This window comes from Chelonoidis abingdonii, chromosome 8 (genome assembly GCF_003597395.2).
Source record: "Chelonoidis abingdonii isolate Lonesome George chromosome 8, CheloAbing_2.0, whole genome shotgun sequence".
NCBI lineage: Eukaryota > Metazoa > Chordata > Testudines > Testudinidae > Chelonoidis > Chelonoidis abingdonii.
This window is the reverse complement of record NC_133776.1, coordinates 25561324-25584324: the sequence shown is the minus strand read 5'-3', so window position 1 is coordinate 25584324 and position 23001 is coordinate 25561324. Positions and strand designations below refer to the sequence as shown.

Below are 23001 nucleotides of genomic sequence, written 5' to 3'. Positions count from 1 at the left end.
GACAGTTCCAGTCCTGAAGTCTCCAAGGAGAAAGATGACACTAAATTTTAAAAGCAGTTAATTGATGGGGTGACTTTTCAAACATGTTGAGTTCAGTGCACATGAAATGCAACAGTTTCTCCAGATTAGAAGTCCAGTCACGAATAATAATAATCATGGAATAATGTGAAAATTATAGACAGCCCTATACAATTGAATTAATGCATTGCACTGAGTGAGAGGGCACTAGCTAGGATAATTTGAGCAAGACTGATTTAACATGACAGCCTCCCAACAACAGTCAAATCACTATTGATATTGAAGTCTGAAAGTATAGAGGGAGCTGACAAAAGGACAGATTAGAGACTAAAAGGAGAATTAATGACAATTATGGAAATGAAGTTTAGATAAAAGGCTGAAGTTTCTGAGAAGTCAGAGGAAATAATTGTCTTAAGTAAACAGCTCTAATGTGATAAAAATGAAAAGTTGTTTTCAGACCTGTTGAGAGAAAATTCACGTTTGTTAAACATAGTGTGTCTTCTTTCCACTTAGGCAATTACAGAATATTAAAATTCCTAAATCTAGAAGAATAAGCTAATCAGCAGCACTCAGTGCCAAGACTCTAGATGTCAGAACATGAAGTTCTAATGAAAAAAATACTGCAGAAGAGATGCTTAACTGAGAAATATACATGTTAGTCTGCACAACACAAACACTTAACTTCCAGAAAATCACTTTGGGCCAGACCGTGACACCTTTGCTCTTACTGAGGATCGCTTTACTCCATGAGTAGTCCCTTCACCAGATTTTTCCCTTAAAATTTACCATAGTGCAGTTACTCTACTGCAAGCAACAGGGGGAATCCTAGTAAAGACAGGCCACCAGCTTTCTAAACACTACTGTTTTCTAACCATGCTGCTAGTGAAACATAGCCTCAGCCAAGAGATAAGAAATCCCAATTCAGCTATTATTTGGCTATTCCCTTAGCTGTGTGCCCCATGGAAGACTCAGCTTCAATATTCAATCCCAGTGAGGAAAGATTAAAGAGGCTAGGCCTCTTCAGCTTGGAAAAGAGGAGACTAAGGGGGGATATGATAGAGGTCGATAAAATCATGAGTGATGTGGAGAAAGTGGATAAGGAAAAGTTATTTACTTATTCCCATAATACAAGAACTAGGGGTCACCAAATGAAATTAATAGGTAGCAGGTTTAAAACAAATAAAAGGAAGTTCTTCTTCACACAGCGCACAGTCAACTTGTGGAACTCCTTACCTGAGGAGGTTGTGAAGGCTGGGACTATAACAATGTTTAAAAGGGAACTGGATAAATTCATGGTAGCTAAGTCCATAAATGGCTATTAGCCAGGAAGGGTAAAGAATGGTGTCCCTAGCCTCTGTTCATCAGAGGATGGAGATGGATGGCAGGAGAGAGATCACTTGATCATTGCCTGTTAGCTTCACTCCCTCTGGGGCACCTGGCATTGGCCACTGTCGGTAGACAGATACTGGGCTAGATGGACGTTTGGTCTGACCCGGTACGGCCGTTCTTATGTGTCCTCCTGAGGCTGGCAAGGACTGACAGAACTCCAGAAGCAACACACTAATTCCCTGTGGACAGGCTGTCTTGTCCAGTCAGTAGCAGCTCCTCTGTCCAATTGCAAAGTGGCACTGACAGTGTCCAAAGGGAATTGCAGTCCCATCCAGACTTCCAAAACTAAATGGATAGTAGCCGTGCCTCTGCAGCTTCTAGTGCAGGCATGAGAAGTGTTTAAAGTAGAGACAAACAGGAGGACCCCTGGGGGAGAATGATGATTAACTCTGTCTGGTCACAAACAAAAGCCAAATAAATTAGGCAACAGAATCTTTCTGTCTGTCTTCTACTTTAGCTGATTATCACCTTTGCAGACTGATCGCTTTAACGGCTGTTGAAGGATTAGTGGAGTTTGTGCTAATAGGTCATTCTTGAGAGTTCTCACTATCAGTAGTATTAAAATGCTTTATTGTTGTACTACAAAATACCAGTGCAAGATTCAGGTGGAGGATCAGGCCTTGTCTACACTGCCACCAAACACCCCCATGAGTGATGCAAGTTTCAGTCCTGCAAAGTGGCAGTGTAGACAGTGCTACAGCGCTGAGAGCCACGCTCCCAGCAGTGGTAGCTACTCCCCTTGCAGAGGTGGATTTATTACAGCGCTGGGAGAGCTCATCCAGCACAGGACCCAGGACCACACAGCCACATTAAAGCGCTTCCACTGTGTAGACATACCCTCAGATTCTGCTCTCCATTACACCAGGAGAATGAGGAGTCCGGTGGCACTTTAAAGGCTAACAAATTTATTTGGGCATAAACTTTGGTGGGTAAAAAAACAGACTCCTCATTGTTTTTGTGGATACAGACTAACCCGGCTACCCCTCTGATACTTGACACCAAGAGAATGGTAACCTGATTGGCTTCAGTGGAACTACTTCTGGTTAATATTGGTATGAAAGATCTGATATTTGCTTGGAGAGAAGTTTTATAAGAAGCCATTCTATAAAATGCTACAATGGTCAAATTCACTCCACGCAGAGCTGAATAGAAGATACTTTGGGCCAAATTCTGTCTCCCTGACCCACAGTGAGATGTACTTCCCTATGCAAGCAATTCCACTGAAATTATCAGGACAATTCACATAGTAATACAGACTTCACCATGATTAAAAGTAGTGGAACTGGGCCTTCACGAGGAAAGAAAAGACTTTATTCTGATTATTTACTGTTATTAATTATTATTATTCATTTAGCATATTCTTATTGTGTATTTCAATTAATGCCAATCAAAACTTCTAACTAGTCAGTACAGAGAAAATACACAAAAAGAATAGAGAGCACACTGAAATACTACATACTATAAAGAAACTGTGATTACTTAAAATATACAAACTTAAGAATTTACCTAATAATTGTCTGAATGTCTAAATGTACATATGCAATGTCTACATTGAGCCATACAAGTAAAATCAAACCATAGCTTTACTGGAATATACTCGTCCCTGACTACTCCCTGAACAAGCCTCCTGATGTCAGTGGTACCACACAGAATACATCCTGGCAGAATTTGTAATCTATAATCTAAAAATGTCCATGTGGATCCATGTGTTGTCCACCCCTGTTCTTTGCTCTTATCTTTATATATGGGATGCTGGTACATTTATGTGAGTGATATACAGATTTACATTTTCACACCTACTGAGATGCTCACTGTGCTTTATCTTCCAGATGTCATGACCTCAGTAGCAGCTAATCTAATCTTCTGAAGCCAAATGCTGATGAAATATAGCTATTGGTAAGTTTTCCTAACATGACATCTATTACTCTATCTCTTTCTGGAGTTTACTTTAGCTGATTATTCTGTTATAATACTTTCTAAGTAGAGATGGGCCCAAACCAAAATTCATGAACCAAACAGCTCTAGATGTTTGGAGATCTTTGAAATCCAGGCCCAGTTCTTATCTAATCACTCCATCAATCTGGGTATCTCTCACAGGCCCAACACCACCCTATCTGACAAGAGGAGGATCCAAATCTCCTAAACCCTAGATCTAAATAAACACATTCCTACTAACTCTTGAGGGCTCATAATCGAGGTCTGGAACTGAAACTCAGAGTTTGAACCCATCATCTCTATTTATGAGGTTTATGATGTGGAATAAAACTCAATTCTGAGGATTTTCTTTTAAGACTCACCCTCAGGGAAAACATGGATTTGTCATTTTATCATCTAGAGAAACAGCCTTCCCATAGTTTTGTTGCCAGGATCCCGACATTCTGATCTGCCTGTGTCCTCCTGGCTGGATCATAATAAGCAAATTCATTATTTGCTGGTTTTGAATCTTTTTCTTAATGGGTGTGTGTAGCACATAGAAAACTGTGTTAAGATGCTCACTGGTACTAAAATCTCAAGCATATTATTTCTAAGCCTTAGCATGTGCAGAATAGCTGACTTCAGGATTCCCCATAGGCTCACTCATTCCTGTCTTTTTGAACTAATTTTCCCGCAAGCCTTGGTGTATTTTTCATTCAGGCTCTGAAATTGTATTGTGTGTTACTCAGATTAGTGCTGTTTTATTTGGTCAGCGGTGCTCTGCTCATTTTGCACCTTCTTTATGGAATGCACCTCCTCTTCAGATATTCAGATTTTGGAGGCAAATTTTCGTTCAGTCTTAATCTGCCTCAAACTCTGCATTTGTACAGGCCAATCAGATGGCAACCTAGTTTCCTGGCTTATGAGAGGAATGTTTTCTTGCACATACAAGTTTAGTGGCTGATGGGGATAATTCACCCCTGGAGACCATAGATAATTTCATTAATACAGTAACTCCTCACTTAAAGTCGTTCCGGTTAATGTTGTTTCGTTGCTGATCAATTAGGGAACATGCTCATTTAAAGTTGTGCAATGCTCCCTTATAACATTGTTTGGCAGCCGCCTGCTTTGTCCATTGCTTGCTGGAAGAGCAGCCCGTTGCAGCTAGCTGGTGGGGGCTTGGAACCAGGGTGGACCGGCAGCCCCCCATCAGCTCCCTACTCCCCTAAGTTTCCTGTGCAGCAGCAGCCCAGCAGGCTATCAATTGCTGGCAGTTCAGCTGTCCCTCCTCCAACTGCCATGTGCTGCTCCTGCCCTCTGCCTTGGAGATGCTCCAGGAGCCACCTGCTTGCTTGTGCAAGGGGTTGGGGGGAGGAAGTAGTGTCAGGGTGTCCCCCTTCCCCCCTACTCCTGTCCCTCGCTTGCCCCTTCTCCATATAGAGCAGAATGGGGACAGGACATGGCTCAGGACGGAAACAGCTTGCTACTGTCTCAACTTCCTGATCTTTTTAAAGGCAATGTACTTAGAGTGGAATCAGCATATTTAAAGGGGCAATGTGCATCTCTCTCTCTCACATACACACAGGGTGGGTGTCTCTGTCTGCTCCCCTCCCTCCATTCATGCTGCTTTGTAGAGTGTGAGGCTCCATTAACAGCAATGTGTTAACCCTTGAAGGCTCAGCCAAATGCTAGTTCATCATTTAGCAGTAAGGCATTCCCTGGGAAATATCCCACTCCCTTCCACCCTCTAACTTCGCCACCTCAACCAAGCTTCACAATCATCATTGCTGTGTACCAGTATTAAATTGTTTGTTTAAAACTTATACTGTATGTATATATATATATAATATAGTTTTTTGTCTGGTGAAAAAAAAATCCTGGAACCTAACCCCTTTCCCTTTACATTAATTTTTATGGGGAAATTGGATTCACTTAACATTGTTTCACTTAAAATCGCATTTTTCAGGAACATAACTATAATGTTAAGCGAGGAGTTACTGTCCTCTTATTTTTATGCTCTTCTCATTCAAACCCCTCCTTGGCAGTCACTTCTTCCACAAATCCTACCAAGAATGTTCCAGCCAAGAAAAAATAGTTTCATATACCTATATAATAAAAATCCCCCAAATCCTTGGTCCACTCCAAGGCAGAACCATCCTCTAGGTCAGTGGTTCTCAACCTTTTTGTCTGGTAGGCGCCAGACAAAGGACTGTGGCGGCAGTGGAGCATCCGCCGAAATGCCGCAGAAATTCGGCGGCAATGCCTCTCAATGATGCTGCTTTCCGCCGATAAGCGGCATCATCGAGAGGCATCGCCGCTGAAATGCCGCAGAAATTCGGTGGCATTTCAGCAAATGCTCCACCGCCGGCCAGGATGCAGGCGCATTTAGATGCCCTATATACCACATGGCCCTTTGGGGAAAAGGGGGGTCCAAGTGGAGTTGGGACATGGAGGATGGGGGTCGCACCACTTGCGATCTGTGGAAAGGGTGGGATCTCAGGCTGGAATGGAAAAGAGTTGGGAGCATAACAGGGAAGGGACCACAGGATTCAAACTTCCATGGTTCCAATTAACCAAAACACCTGATACAGGGGAATGAAGAGGTATCCAATTGCAGGTCACTGGATGGACTAGTAGTTGTTAAGATGCTGCATTGTCTGGTGCACAGTTGGGCCACTGGTTTGATGCATGAAAATCATTCCCCAACTCCCACTTACTTACCTGCACAAAACATATTGATTCCTTGTTCTGTGCAGCGAATTTCACCCTTTGTATCTAAATTGTTACAAACTTAGGAATGGCCATACTAGGTCAGACCAATGGTCCACCTAGCCCAGTATCCACCAACAGTCTACCTAGTCCAGTATCCTGTCCTCCAACAGTGGCTGGCACCAGATGCTTCCGAGGCAATGAACAGAACAAGGCAATTATCAAATAATCCATCCCCTGTTGTCCAGACGGTAGAGACACCCAGAGCACAGGAAATGCATCCCTGACCATCTTGGCTAATAGCCATTGATGGACCAATCTTCCATGAACTTATCTAATTCTTTTTTAAACCCCGTTATAGTTTTGGCCTTCACAACATCCCCTGGCAACGAGTTCCAGAGGTTGGCTGTGTGTTTTGTCTGTCTATTTAAATTGTAAACTTCTAGAGGCAGGGACTGTGTCTTTCACTGTGTTTTGTACAACACAAAGCACACCATCAGCACTCAGTAAATAACACATAGGAATAGTACTCTGATTCCATCCTCGATGGTATTTTTATTTGATGATACCTTTCTAAATTGAATTCAGTTTGCATGTTTATTTTCATTTGATTTATTAAGAGATCGGAGATTATCAGAACAGAAGAATGACCATACTGGGTCAGACCAAAGGTCCATCTAGCTCATTATCTTGTCTTCTGACAATGGCCAATGCCAGGTGCTTCAGAGGGAATTAACAGAACGGGTAATCATCAAGTGCTTCATCCCCTGTTGCCCATTTCCAGCTTGTGGCACGCAGAAGCTGAGGACGACACCATCAGATGGGGTACACTGTACACAATAACTGACTGCACTTCTTACATCTAAATAAGTCAGACATAAAAAATTAAGCACCATATTTATCCATTCTCTGCTTTCTTTTCCATGATTCAGTCTTCACTTCTATCTTTGCACTGCAAGGCTTATTTATGCCTTTGGGTGAGACTCCTCACACACCAAAACTTTGCTCTTCCAGATTTGCTGTGATTACCTTAGGAATCTTTGTAAAAACTGAATAAATCTTTCCTACAATGTTGGTATTAATTGTAATACACAGCTGAATAAATATTATAATGTGGATGGTTGAGATGCTGTTTTACAAAAAAGTTATTAATATTCAACTAGAACTAGTAGCACCTAAAAGCAAGAAAACCAATCCAGGAAAAAGTGATGTTACCTTTGAATAGGCTTTTATTAAAGGGATGCACAAGTTAGCAAATGTTTAATCCACACACCAAAACTAAAGCATTAACTTCAGTAAACATTGGCACTGCTGAAGTGACAAAAAACAGATATGCACATAGTTATTCAACGGATTATATAATTCTTCAAAGAATTGCAAACATTTCTAGCTCTGATCACAGATATGGATATTTCATGATAATTGCCAACTCTAGCAAATTTGGGTCCTCCAGACCAAAAGAATATTGGATTTCTAAATTAATAAGGATTTCAATAAATTAATCTGAATTGTAATTCAACCTTTAGAACAATAGTGGCTATTTGCTTTTAATCCTTTCATAAAAGTTCATAGTCAAGTGTATTATAACATCTATTACAGAGAAAAGTGGAAAATAAATATGAACACACAGGGATCTAGTCCTCCAACAATGCAAGACAATAACTTAAATTTGTGGGAGATCATAGGGCTGAATTGCCTTTTTAAAGTACAGGCCTGTGACGAAAATGATGCTGACCCTCATTGTCTAGCCCAGGGGAAACTATACGATGGCACTTTTCTTCATCAAACTTCCTCTCCACTTCAGTATTCATATAATATATTCACATGACTTACATGACTTACAAGACTTACGTAAGCCACCTCAGGCAAGCATTCACTATACCTGGGGCTAGGTGTTAGTGGACTCTGGAGGAAAAGGCAAAAGCTTTTCTTACTAGACACTGCTATAATAGTTACACAAGCTTTGCTTCATATTCTCATCACTGGCCCCATGCACGAGGACTTCCAAGTCTTGCTGACTGCAGCTTTTTGTCTGCAAGACTTTTCATGCTTCTAATACAAAAGTATTTCTTATGAATGAATGCTTTTTTTTGCTCTTTAGATGCCTGATGAAAAACCCACTGAATGATCCCCATTGACTTCGGTAGCCTTTTGATCACGCCCTATAAGAATGAAAGCATTTGATTAACCCTTCCCTTTTTTTCCTTTATTTTGGACATTATTTCTCCTCTGTATCTGTACTGGGCTATGCCTTAATATACAGACAGAAATCCAGTATGTTCTTTTAAATATTTGCATGAAAAGCAATGTGTTTACATTATTATTATTGTGCCAAATTCTTTAATCCCTATTCAGGCCAGGTCTACATTCCACACCTAAATCAGTATAACTATGTCACTCAGGGGTGTGAAAAATCCATACACCTGAGCAACATAGTTATATCAGCCTAATCCCCCATATAGACAGCACTACGTCGACGGCAAAGCTTGTCCCACTGACATAGCTACCGTCTCTCTGGCAAATGGAGAAGCTCTCCCTTCTTCAACATAGGAGCGTCTTCACTGACAATCTACCGTGCCACAGCTGCAGCAGTGCAGGATTTTAAGTGTTGACCTACCCTCAGTCCCTTGGGAGCCCTGGTGGGGCTCAGGCTACAGGCTTCCTGTCGGGGTTGAAGCCCTTGGGCTTGGGCTTTGGCCCCTTCCCCTTCCTCTGGCTTTGACTCTCCCCACCTAGGTGATGGGACTTGGGCAAATTCAGGCTTCGGTCCCCCCTCCTGGCATCGTGTAGTAATTTTTGTTGTCAGAGGGGGGGTCGCAATGCAATGAAGTTTGAGAACCCCTGCTCTAGCCAAATGCTCACTAGATCAAATCCTTTCCTTGGTTACGGTTACAAAGGACAGTAAGTGTCAGGAAATTTAGATCTTCTAGAACCCCATTCTATTTACACCCCAGTTTCAGCTCCATTTACTTTACATCTTCTTCGTACACTGCAGGCATTGTGATTGCATGGGATACATGTCAGGGAAGAATTTTGCCCGGGGGAATTTTGCTTGTATAAGGACTGTGTAGGGACTCAAGGAGTTGGACTATAGTGGAATTTTTTATGTATGAAATGAAATTAAAGAACTTATTTTAAAAACTACTGTCTGGGTGTCCTCGGTTATTACAGGCCACCTGTAATGATATTGTGGAAGACAATAATGTCCTCACTCTGAGTTTGATGCAACAAGCCAAAGGCAGCTTTATTACAAGCAATTGCAATGTGCATAGGAGAGTACACATGGGCAGGGTTCTCCCCGCAGGCAGGTCTCCGTTAGATAAACAATTAGGGCAAGCATTTATACCTTTTGTTACTGACAATAATGATCAACAACTGCATCTTGTTTATACATATTCCTTCTGATATCTCACTTTTCTCAGCAGTTCCTGCTACAGTCTATATTCCATTCTTATCTAACACAAGGTCGAAAAACAGTATCTCTTAGAGTTTTTTCCCCACTCGCTTTCCACTTGCCCAGGCCCTGCCTTGAAATCTTGCATTATTAGAGCTAGTATTAGCCTGACTCTTACTTTATTCCTAAAAACTAAAATATCTGCATTCAAATTCCCTTTATCTTTTTCTCTACTTCCACAATATTAATTAATCCAATTAGTTCATACATTGTATTAACTCGAGTTGCATTCTACTCAGCAGCCAAGGATTAAAGGCTCTAAAACTAGATATATCATTTTATATGTACAAACGCTATTCAGTTCCATATATTAACAAAGAATTTAGGCTAAAGCAAAATAACATCGGTATAAAATTGCTGCGGTCACAGAATATGGAAGCTTGTTCCTGAGACCTGGCTGATGATAAAGGAGTTAAACATAGGACAATGTTGCAAAATTGTGCACAACGAGCTCTACAGTATATCCAAGGATGTTAGTAGAGGTGTCTTTGGCAAACTTGACACCTGTGCTGTGGAGTGCTCAGAGTAGACCACTCAGGCCATTGCAGGAAAGTACTGAGAGGACTAATTTCTTCAATGGGGTTATTACACCAGTGCTTGCAGTCCATAGTGCAACAGTGCTAGTGCAACAGTCAGCAGCAGTGCTCAAAGCAACTCTACTCCAAACGATTGTGTGATCATCTGTGCACCACTGGGAGACCTTGTGTGTGTGAATGCAAAGTGCATTCCAGGTGTGCCAGGAGGAGCCAAATTTCCCGATGGACTGTTTAAATGTCCTTTTCGTGACTCAACAATTCTATTTGAGAAAACCTAGCTAGAGACTGGGGTTCAACTCTGCTCCGCTACAGACTTCATCTGTAACCACAGGCAAGTCACGAAGAAAAAAGGTGAGTTCTTAACTCAAGTTAGCTTACAATGAAAAGAGGAGCTTTTTCCCCTCTGCAGGAAACACTGTAATTTACATTTGAGGCAGAATCTCAGAAGTTCCTTTAAAATAAATAAATAAATAATCTTTTGAATAGTCTCCACTATATAAAGAGTTTCTTTAGGTTTGTATGGAGTAATTGCAGTTACATTGTCTCTCATTTAGAAACTGGAAATTGAAATGCTTATCTGATATCCAAAAAACGTTTTAAATGACTGTGTTAATAGTTACATAATTCTGATTCACTTTGCTAACTGTAAGCTTTCGAGTACTTATTATTTCCAAAAACATGCTTCATTGTTTAAAGATGTACAATCTTTTAGATACTTTGTAGGTTTAAATTTATTAAAAGAATGCAACTTTATATAAGTCCTATACTGCCCCCTTGTGCACCTGTCTAACATTTAAACAGCTAAAGCTGCCAAAGAAATATATATTATACAGTAAGGCCTGGTCTACACTGGGAGGATGGGGAAGGAAGGGATCGATCTAAGTTATGCAACTTCAGCTTCATGAATAATGTTATTCATGTTGCTGAAGTCAATGTACTTAGATCGTGGTGCCTTCACCACAGTGAGTCAACTGCTGCCACTCCCCCATTGACTCTGCTTGAGCCTTCCCCCTTGGTGGAGCACAGGAGTGACAGGACAGTGCTCGGGGATCGATTTATCGTGTCTATTCTAGACGCGATAAATCGACCCCTGCTGGATCGATCACTGCCCACTGATCCGGCAGTGACACTAGCAAAACGTTGTGCAGTGTTTCAAGCCAAATCCTGCATTAAGTGACGTGTGCAAACTCAAGTAACTCAACACAAAACTTAGCACTGCAAATTTTAGTGCAAATGTTATTTTAGCACATTCACTACACATAGTTCCACAAAAATCCTTGTGAACTTCCTGCACTACATAGATACCATGGGAGAAATCCTGGCCGCATCAAAGTTAGTAGGAGTTTTGCCATTGACTTCAACAGGGCAAGGATTTCATGAGTACAGATACAGAAGGTGACAGTAATAACTCTTGAATCTCTCTGCTTTGGCTGGTTTCAGTTAGATCCTTGTATTAAATATAAGTTTTACTATGATCATAATAAGCAGGATGAATTTTATGACTGGCAGCAACTGGGCCCCAAGCAACAACAGGAGCCCAAACTGCTGGAGGGAAGGGATCAAGTTATGAGTTATCTCCCAGCCAGATCTGGCTTGAGAAGAGCCAGCTCATGAATCACAAAGCTTGCTCAAAACCCAAAATGGCAGGGCCCTAATCAATCACCTACTTCACTTGTTCTAATAGCCAGCCCTGAAAGAAACACCCATCACTTTCACCAGTGTTAAAAGAGAAGAGGGATACGCAGGGATTTCCCTGTCCCTGATAGAGTTCATCCCTGTCCTCTTGATATACAAAACCGTAACTCCAGAGATAACTTTTACCTCAGACTCAAAGTTAATTCTGAAGGGGGGAGGTTTTACTTTGGAATCCACCAGATTCCATCAAATTACGTGCTTTCAAATATTTTCCTAGGGAGAATAACCTTGGACGCCTCTGTAAGGAATTGGTTACCCTGTGCCACTTTTATAAGAGGAGAACACTCCCTCACCTTGCTTAGCCCTGCAGCACTTAGTGATTAAAATAGCATATCTAATTTTAAAAAACCACACAGACTCCAGTTTTCCACAGAAATTGCCTAGATGACTGCAGCATCACTGCTGTAAGATTATGGGTCTTATTGTTGCCTAAATTACACCAATTTTACACTAGCATAAATCACTGGGCCTGATTCTCCACTGTGATCCCCAAGGACTACTCTGGTGGGGTATAGGGATTGGAAAGCTGATGGACACTGTCTTTGGGGAACACCCCTAAGACAGAGGGCCTCCTCTGGCTAGTATACAGTAAACATAAGGACCCTGCTTCACTCCCCTTCCCAGCCTCTGCCATAGGGCATATGTAAGGGGGAAGGAGGCTGTCATAAATAGATAGCTAAGGGTTAATGTTTCTTTTACCTGTAAAGGATTAACAAAGGGAACCAAACACCTGACCAGAGGACCAATCAGGAAACCGGATTTTTCAAAGTGAGGGAGGGAACTTCGGAGTGGGTTTTGCTTTTACTGCCTTTGTTTTCTCTCAGCTATGAGGAGAAGCTTTTTTTCCTAATCTCCAAGCATTCTTTCTACCCTTCTTTCCCATTGTGATACAAAAAGGAAAGCAATAGTTTATATTGTATTTAATGTGGCGTGCTGAGTTTAACATTGGATCTCTTTGAATAAGCTGTATTCATATTTTTCTTTTAATCCAATGACTCGGTATAATTTTCCCCTTGATACAAAGATATTTTAGCTTTTTTCTTCTTTTTAAAACCTGTTGACTTTTTCTCTGTTAAGCTAAGGCACGAAGAGGGGAAACTCTTTGTTTACTGACTACGTTGAAGCATAGCCTCAAGGAAGAGGAAGTAAATTGCCCTCTCGGTTTTGATTCAAAGTAAGTATAGTACCCAGGCAACCCCAGCGAGAGAGTGGGGATGGATAAAAGAGAGACAAGGAGGAGTTTTTTCCCTTTTGAGATCAGGGTTTCTGAGTCTTGGGGTCCCCCAGAGAAGCTTTTGGGAGACCAGGAGTTTATCAGGTACTCAGAATCCTGATTGGTGGCAGCGATATCAGATCCAAGCTGGTAATAAGCTTGGGGGAGTTTCATGCTAGCTTCTCAGTTTATGAACGCTAAGGTCCAAATCTGAGTAGGAAGCTACGACAGAGGCGATGGGAGGAGATGTTCCAGGGAAAGAGGTATGCATGGCCAGTGTTCTGTGAGCCACAGTTTCTGTTTCCTATGGCCCACATTTAATATAAACCATGGGGAATGCAAGAGAGGTTGGGGCTCTTATGGCCCAGCAACAATGACACTCAGAATCAGAACCACTGATTCAAGTAGAATTACTCCTGTTTTGCCCAACCGTAAGTGAGAGGAGAATCAGGCCTTACATCTAATTATAAATATATTGCAGTGTGTTAGACCATCATCACAGGGGTGGTATGAGTCCACACTAGGAATGTTGTATCATGTACTGGGGCAATATTCAGCCATTAGCTACACCTGTCCAACCCCAGTGATGTCAATGGCGCTGCAGAGATGAAACAGAGCAGTGACTATGGCTCACTTTGAACATATCACAAAAACATGTTTTACTACTGTTAGGTGGTGAACAGCCTTGAGCATGATCCCGACTATGGTCCTGTCTGTACTACCAGTACAGTGCTTTTATAACTAGTTCATGGCACTCATCTAACATAGTTACAAAATATACAACTGAGTTGTGTCTACACAGAAACCTTATTCGTAGCACAACCATGTGTGTGCATTCACACTGACCACTGTGTTCTACTGTTTGTACAGGTGCATTCTGGAAAAAATTGGTCAGCTATCTCCAGTGTCTCAGCAGGGGAATACAATACCTGGAGTACATGAACACAGAGTAGCACCAGCATCACCTGGGTTCAATGCACTCTGGGATACACAGACAGCTGGGAGGAAGAACAACTGGCCTGGGTGGCGTGTGTGGTGGTGGGGGTATCATGGATATAATATACAAAAGCCACATGCCAAACCAGTTACAGGAGGACAACTATATGTCAGCCTAGTCTCTGAAAAGGGTGACCTAGTGTTAGCTGCCATGCTTACTGAGTATTAACTATGTTGTGCACAGATACAGCCATGTCACTAACTACTGTAGTTACAAACTTGGTTAAGAATTACAGCATAGGCAGGACCTTAGACAGCCGCTATCACTCCTGTAGCTGAGCTCTACGTACTAAGGAACCTGCTGCACCTCATTCATTCAGGCACATGCTCGCCATACTGAGACACAAACGGGAAAATGCAAGATAAACTGGGGAAAATATTGACATTAACAAAGAGACTTAAATGAAAGGTTTGATTATTGCTTTAAAAAACTCCGGACTGTAGATTCAGCTAGTCAAAGCAGTTACCTTGAAAGTCTCCAATACTCATTAAAATATACAGTCCTATGAATTGACAAGAAATTAAAAACACAATATTCAAAACAGGGACGCTCACAAGCCTCTTGGCCAGACACAAAGCTGCCTACCTAAGGAACACGGCTTTAATCTAGACTGCTCAGCTACACCAACCCGAAATCCTCCTCCCACATCCCACACAGCTCTCTTTCAGCACAAATGGAAACTACATCTCCACGAGGGACTGACAGAAGTACTGCCTGCTGACTTGCCACTTTACCAGGGAGCTTGCAGTTTAATAGTGCTTAAGTCAGGGGTTCTCAAACTGGGGGTCGGGACCCCCTCAGGAGATCACGAGGTTATTTCATGGGGGGTCATGAGCTGTCAGCCTCCACCCCAAACCCTCCTTTGCCTCCAGCATTTATAATGGTGTTAAATATATAAAAAAAGTGTTTTTAATGTATGGGGGGGGTCACACTTGGAGGCTTGCTGTGTGAAAGGGGTCACCAGTACAAAAGTCTGAGAACCCCTGGCTTAAGTGACCTTGGAGATTTTGGCCCAAATTCAACCCTGATATAACTGGGTGCAACACCATGAACGTCAATGGAAACACATCAGTACTGAATATGACTGTTTGTCTTAAACATAAAAGACACAGAACATGACTGTGCCCAAAGCAAGGGGAAAATTGTAAATTGCAGGATTTTCTCCAGCATTTCTGGCCATCATCAGTGGTATAAAAGCAGAACTTTCCTGATATGTTCACATGATACCCCTGACCTACACCATCAATCAATACATTTTTATTATAGTAAATTCCAATTAAAGTCTTATATCTGTATGCCTCAATAAGCACTTCCATAACAAACTAATATGTCCTGTTATCTTGCCAAGTAAAAACTGTAACTCCAAAACATTAAAAAGCGTTACTAAATCTACTTTTTATCTACAAGAAGATTATTACCTAGTTATGTGCCACTATAAAAATCTCAGTTGCATCTGAGTGAAGTAAGAAATGAAAAGAAAACATGCAGCTTACCATGAAATACGCCATTGTCCACTAAAAAATGTCTGCAGTACTGCAGACAACTTTTCTTATCCAGGCTCCAATAACTCATTGTAACAAGACTCCCTGCTCAGCATCAAAGACAATTACCCTGCAGAATGGAACAGAATACAATTATAGATAATACACACCTTATCCCTCTATTAAACAAAAAGAAAGACATATATAATTATTATAGTTGTAATAAAGGTATGTTTATTGGCATTCTTTATGCAAAATAGCCCAACAGCTTTACTCAAAATGCTACAGTGACTATTGTCTGTTGTCTGTCACTCTCAGGATTTCTAATGTGCCCATCTCCAAGATATCTAGGCACCTAGGAACTTATTACAGCACACAACATCCACAGTTTAACCCTCCAGACTATATTAATTCACATGTCAATTTCTTGTCTGCTGTCCAGACGGGATTCCAGCTCCCCAAAGTAGCTTGATTAGGGTGGGGAAGAAGATTAATCTTCGAGCCATTTGTCCCTTTTCACCCACTCTTTGGCTGACCTCTGGAAAAAAGTAGTCAGTCAGGGTGACCCAAAAACTTCAGGCCATGGCCCCTTTACAGTGGCTCCCCAGCTGACTGACATTCTGGCAGCTGGAAAAATACCCACTCACGTTAGGACTGAGGGTCCAATCCTGCTCCAGTTGAAGGTAGTGTGGGTTTTCAAGAGCGGCAGGAGCAAGCCTATCAAGAGACTCTTCAAGGGGAATTTACTACAGAATGCTAGCAGTGATAGCCCTCAGAACAGACAATAACCTTTCTTATAACAGGGCCCAGAAATTTCTCAGAACTTAATAGCTCCAGCAGCCAATTTTGCTTAATCAGCCTATTAATATTTATGAGTCAATTAAAATGAAATTGACTCTAATCAAATTTTAAACAAAGACAAGCTATGTGAAAAACCTGTGTAGCTGAGAAAAAAATCAGTCCTTCAGTGCTTGTGTTCCATTGCTACAAGAGAAGACAATGTAAACAGTTGTAACTATTATTTTCAGGGATCAGAGGCCATGTCTACACTACCATTTATGTCAGCAAAACTTATGTCGCTCTGGGGTGCCGAAAAAACACTACCCTGAGCAACATAAGTTTCATTTGCATAAGTGGTGGTGTGCATAGCTGTCAGTGGGAGAGCTTCGCTAGTTGCCATAGCTACCGCTGCTGGTTGAGGTGGTTTTATTATGTTGACAAGAGAGTATAGAGCAGCTACATGAGTGATCTTACAGCAGCGAGCTGCATGCGTACAGCTGTGCCACTGCAAGCTCGCTAGTGCAGACATGGACAGAGAAGATAAAATGTAACTCTTAAAAAGCTAGTGGATATATCTCAAAACAAGGCTTTATTTATTCAAACCATTTTCCTAATTTCATTTTTGAAGAATTCCAACCTTTTCTTAATTAGAAATGGGCCTTGCAAAATCCATCCCATCATAGCAGGGCCTGTTAGTACAGACTTGGTTAAGGCTCAACCTGTCAAATAAAGGGGTTTATAGATCTGTCATGAATATTCCCTTCACAGTGGACTTTGTTATTCATAACACTAAAGATCAGATTTCCAACAGAGCTCAGCACCCCTATTAGGATCACATTTTCAAGAGGTCGGCATCCATTTAGGCATCAAATAAGCAGCCAGATTTTCCAAAGTACCCCCCCAAGATGAAAATGGGGGCTGGATGCTAAACACTTTTGATGTGGTCCTGGTCCATGACTAGGGCTACTAGGCACTGTAGTAATAATAAAATCTGACCAATTATTTTAGTGCCTCAAGGGGATTGTAGCTCTTTTGAAAATTTGGCCTCGGTTGTGGTTGCTCAGCATTTGAAAATCTGGCACCTTATAGCCAGCATTCACTCTATTGTCAATCAGCATTAGCATGAGCTAGCAGCAGGTAAACCCAAGAATTTTGACTGACCTGCCTCCAGCTTCCTCACTAAGACACTTATATGGTCCCCGACACCATAGTAACTGAGCTCCATACAATCTTTAATGTACCTTCCTCATCAGACCTCCGAGGCAGAGCAGTGCTGTTACCCCATTTTACAGAGGGGCACTGAGGCACAGAGAGACTAAGTGGCTTACCTATGGTCACACAGGACATCTGTGGCAAAGCAGGGAACATAATCCGGGTGTCTCAAGTCCCAGGTGTCTCAAGTCCTAGGTTAGTGCCCTAACCACTGGACCACCCTATCTCTCTAACACTAGATGCTGCAGCCTGCCTTTTCTGTATGCCTCTTCTGTACTCCTGAATGGGGCAATGTCCTAAGGCAGGCAAGGCCATTGAATTGGCTATATGGCACCAGCAGTCTCTCCACCTCTCCCACTTCCTCCTCCTTTCCCCACGGGGTACAGTAAGGAGTCATAATCCAGGCAGGTGCTAGAAAAGGGGAACAGCAGTAGAAGGAGTAATCTCAGCAGTGCAGCATCCTCCCCAGTGTCCAGCAGAACAGTCCCCTTTGCAGGGGAGGAGCCTGCAGTATGCTCTGCAGCAGCGCTGAGTTCCTGCCCCTTTCGATGAGGTCTCTGCTCATCTCATCCCCAGGATGGTGGGTGCCTCCTCTCCCCACCACCATGTGGCCTTAGGAGAAAACTGCACATAGCAGCAAGCAAGAGACTCCAGCTGGTAGGAGCAGGAGCAGGGAAAGCAAGGACCTCAGCACATTCAAAGAACTTTCTACAGTTTTAGCTGGACTTTCTCTGCCCTGAGCTGACTGGCTGTTTGCTCCACTCCTCACACCCTCAGTCTCTTCAGTCAGCTTCACTCCTCACCTGCTCATGTTCTCCTCTCCCGCTCACTTCCCTCCCTCCTAAGTAAACCCATCTCCCCCTCACCCTCCACAAATATGTAACTGCCATCACAAAGTTCACTCTGCGTAGGTGTTCCACCTCTTCCCCTACCATGTGTCTGTCTGCTCTTTTTAGATTGTAAACTCTTCGGGGCAGGGAGCATCTATGACTCTCTGTACAGCAGCTAGCACAATGGGGCACCACTCTTGGTTGGCTCTTTGGCACTACTGTAATAACATGATTAATACAAACAATAATAAAATGAGCTGCTGAATGCTCATGTCTAGGGAAGGAAAGGGGCTGAGAGGGAAAGGTTCAGTCTGGCAGAAGGAAGAGGTCCCCTTCTCCCCTTTTGCCGTGCTTGCATTTTGTGTTTGTTCCAGGTTGAATTTTCCTCCACATGCACAAATGAATATAAATGCTCTTCTCTGATTCAGACAAAATCCTGCTGCTAAAATAATCTCCTTAGACTATTGCTCTGCAACCCCCCAGTCCTTCCACTGGCTTCTAGTTTCCCATCATATGGAGTACAAGCTTCCTGTCTTTACCTTCAAAGCCTGCCACAGCTCTTCCCCCTTCCTGTAAACTTGCTCGTCACCTAGTTATCACCCTCCCGCCTGCACTCGTCCAGTGCTGCCTGCTTCAGCTACCTTCTTCTCTGCTCCTCCTGCAAACACCTTCATCTTTTCTTCCCCTGTCTTCCATGCTGCCTCTTATCCTAAAACACTCTGAACTGATTTGTAAGGCTGCTCCTCCTTCTCCGTCAAATCTCTTCTAGAGCCACACTTCTGCCACAGCTCCTACAAGAAATCAGTCACCATTTCATAGCTAGACTGAGGGGCTGCTGGGGGAGCTGACTGAGGGACAGTTGCTGTCTTTTACTTATGTAAATTACAAAATTGAAAAAAAATGAAATTTATGAATACATTTTTTATATATATGTAATTGTTTTCCCATCCCCAACCCTTCACACTGTGTCCATCTTTCACCTAGACTATAAGCTCTTCAGGGCAGGGATCCACCACTCTGCTTGTAGAGCACCTACCACAACAGGGCTCATTCCTGATTTTAGTGCTACCATGAGATACACAAATAATTAAAAAGATGGAAGGTTTCCATAAAAAGTGTGAAAATTAAAAGTCAGGTCTCTCCAAAACAGCAATTTTAAAAAATCTTGTGATCTTTAAGCCAACCACATAATTTAAGCCAATTTCATGTTTTTGAAGCCTTGGGGTTGACAAGACTGCATATCCCCTAGTAGGAGAATAGGACCTCAGATTTGATTTGATTTTTTATTTTTTTAACCTGAACACACCCTACAGTCTCCAGACCTGAGTCATAAACCTCTTTGAAATGACCACAGACAAAAGGATTCATGTGTGGAAAAGACTTTGTACAAGCTTGGCTAAAAAGTCACTCCTCCTCTCAGGAAAGCTCTGCATGGCTGCCTGGAAGAGCCATCCACTGTCTCACAACAGCATCCATGGAATGATTAGTTGTAAAAAGCAAATTAAGCAGAAAGCACCTCCGCAGCTCTACAAACATTTTAGACCTCACAAAGAGTTTTGTATTTTCTACTTACACATTGAAGGTGTTAAAGATTTTGATGGGTTTTCTTTCAGTGCAGGGGACAATGCTGGAGGGTGTTTACACACTATCAGAATTAGAAAACAGATTGTTTGGGAAAAGTAAGGAAGAAAACCATGCATAATATTTAGGGAGAAAGAAGAGAGAGAGCAGAAAGCATTGTCTGTGCATAAAATGATGTTAATTTTTCTTTATTTTTATTATGTGAAGTTTTTGACCCCAATTTTTAAAGGGGTGTTTTGCACATTCTTCTTGGGTATACAAACTTTTAAAAATTTGGAGTCATTGCTACTTCTGGGTTTTTCATCTCATTATCAGCCGAAGTTTTTTGTAGCTCATTTGATGAATTTTCTGTCTATTTTTTATGATGGAGGAGTCACGACCCTGGACCCAATCCTGCTATTATTGAAGTCAACAGGATTTTTGCCACTGATTTCATGAACTAGATACAGTACATTTTCATTCCAGGGAGGGGAGCAGTTAGTGTGTGTTTGTAAAAAGTTTCTTCCTGTGGGACTCAGGATGTTACTCTGAAGCTGCTGGGTAGGTTGGTATGGTAAAAGTGGTCTTTGTGTACTGTTGATTAAAATGTCAGAGAATTAGCACTGAATAGGTGATAATATACTTTTTATGCATGCTTCTGTTGTGCAACAGAATGGATAACTAATAAAAACTACAAGTGTACTTTGTTTTCTCCCTGGGGGTTTAGTTAGGCAGGTATGTTAGGCCTCTTTATTTATCTTTCAAAGTTTGTCTTTACTCTAAAATTGAGTTTTGCTGCCTCTGGGAAATTCTGTGACCAACAGTGATCATTTAAAAACAAAGAGGTGTCCTTGTGGCACCTTAGAGACTAACAAATTTATTTGGGCATAAGCGTTAAGCTTTTCTGGGCTAACGCTTATGCCCAAATAAATCTGTTAGTCTCTAAGGTGCCACAAGGACTCCTCGTTGTTTTTGCTGATATAGACTAGCACGGCTACCACTCTGAAACCAGTGATAATTTAAGTAACTTTCCTTTTGATAGCTGTCAAATACTGCATCCGACTAAGTGGGTCTTCACCCACAAAAGCTCATGCTCCAATACGTCTGTTAGTCTATAAGGTGCCACAGGACTCTTTGCTGCTTTTACAGATCCAGACTAACACGGCTACCCCTCTGATACTTGTCAAATACTGGTGTGTTCTGATGTGGTCTCTTTCTGTCTTATCCCAATATAATAGGTTTAAAAGTCTCCCTCGGGAATGTACTAGGGAGGTTAGTAACCTACACTAATATGTGGTTAATTACACTAAAAATTAAATCTATTAAGATTGTATGGGGTACTAAGCAACAATACCTGTGACTTCTGCTGGTGGTTGTGTTCTTCTATATGTCTTCAGTTTTTGCCCTTATCACACATGAATTTTCATTAAAACTGCTGAAGTAAAATCATTCTCCTAGTTATAATTAATAAGGAGACCAAGCTGGGAAATTCCAGTCCAGGTTTTCCCAAAGTTTGGGGGTGATACAGATCATACACACTCATGTTACATCAGATTAAAATTGTAGGCTAATGATCAGGTAATGAGAAAAAGATAAAACTAAGTCATGTTTTAAGAAATTAAGAAAGTACATTTTATTTATCAATCCTTCATCACCAAGATTATGTGAGAAAGAAAATATCTTTTCTTAGCCTCTTCCAGCACCCACAGAGTTCACATTGTCTGGGGATTTGTAACAAAAATATTACTTCCAATATACATTTAGTCTCTTTCAAAGAAATGCTTCAGCCTAGCTCTTATTTTGTGTCCCACGCTGATACAATATCCCCTTTTGTTCTTAGCACAAAGGATTCTCCCACACCACAGGAAACTCTTACAAAAAAAAAAAAAAAAAAAAAAAAAAAAAAAAAAGGCGCTCTTTGCAACATTAGAGATGTAGACAGAATTATACAGGAAATCTAACTAATTCACATTTGAGAAAATCCTCCAAAAAGTACTTTCGTTTTCATCTATACTATTGTTTGTATTATGGTAGCTCTGAGAAGCCCCAGTCAGGATCAGGGCCCAGGTACCATAGACTGTACAAACAAAGAGTAAAAGAATGGTCTCTTCCCTGAAGACTAAAAAATATTACGGCAAATACTAAAGGCTTGTCTGCACACAAAAGTTGTTCTTTAACAATACAGGTCTACTTAAAGTGGTACAATCCTCCTAATGTGGACTCAGTTATAACAGTATAAAAATGGTTATATCAATACAGTTTATTCTGTACGTAAAGAGGAATAAACTGTACCATTGTTTATACTGGTATAATTGCATCTATATTGGTGGTTGTACCATATAACTTTTTCAATATAAAAATCACCTCCATAGCCATTATCGTTACATTAGTACAAAATCTGTGTGTAGTTTAGGCCTAACTTACATGAAACAATCTTCTGAAGTAATCAGTAGCTGGTGCTGTAGTTTAGCTGTAATGTCGCTATTTCACAAGAGGCAAAATTCAGGGATCAGCAGCCCCTGAACTGGCACAAGACAGATCTCTGTTACCGTCCTACCTCAGCAAAAAGAGGCCAATCACAATACATTAACTTAACACCTAAGGTCAGCTCAGTGATTGATTCTGTGAAGCAGCCTCTAGAAATACATGAAGTCAAAGGAACTATTCTTTCAATAAAAATGAATCAACTAGAAGTCATGTGAGAGTCAGCGAGGGTTATTCTGGTACCTTGAGTACTGTAATTCACAAAGCCTTCCAAGGACAGGAACATTCACAGACTTCAGCTAAGAACACTTGTAAAAGATACTTCACAAAAAGGCATTATTACCTGAGCAAAACCAATTTATCTTCAAATTCAGTTTGCTAGAACTTACTTATTTTATAAAAGAAATTACCATTTACTTATGTGTCCCCTTACCAATGGTTCTACAGTTAGCATTAAATTATAGCTTTAAATCACAGCTCTTTGTACAGGAGCTCAAGGGTACACCAACACAGGGGAAGCATAGGTCAGAGCAGCCTCACCCCCTACGATGGCTTTGCTCTGCTGCTGTAATGTGAGGGCAAGAAGATATCTATGCTCACAACTGATCGTTCCTTCCCATAGTTGGCACAGTGCATGCTAGCTAGCCATGTGCAATGACTGTGAATACAACTAATAATGGAGGTTACTGGTTCCCACTCCTCTTCCCCGCAACCTCGCCTTCTTGTGCA

General features: G+C 41.5%; 1 protein-coding gene across 1 annotated transcript in view; it reads right to left on the bottom strand.

Annotated features, from left to right (window-relative positions):
- Positions 1-23001, bottom strand: part of PLCH1 (phospholipase C eta 1) — a 186254-nt gene that overhangs the window by 138294 nt on the left and 24959 nt on the right. The window contains exon 3 of the mRNA XM_032787405.2: positions 15419-15536. Within this exon, the coding sequence (XP_032643296.1) occupies positions 15419-15497 (79 nt within the window). The 5' untranslated portion in view covers positions 15498-15536. The remainder of the gene's footprint in view (positions 1-15418; positions 15537-23001) is intronic.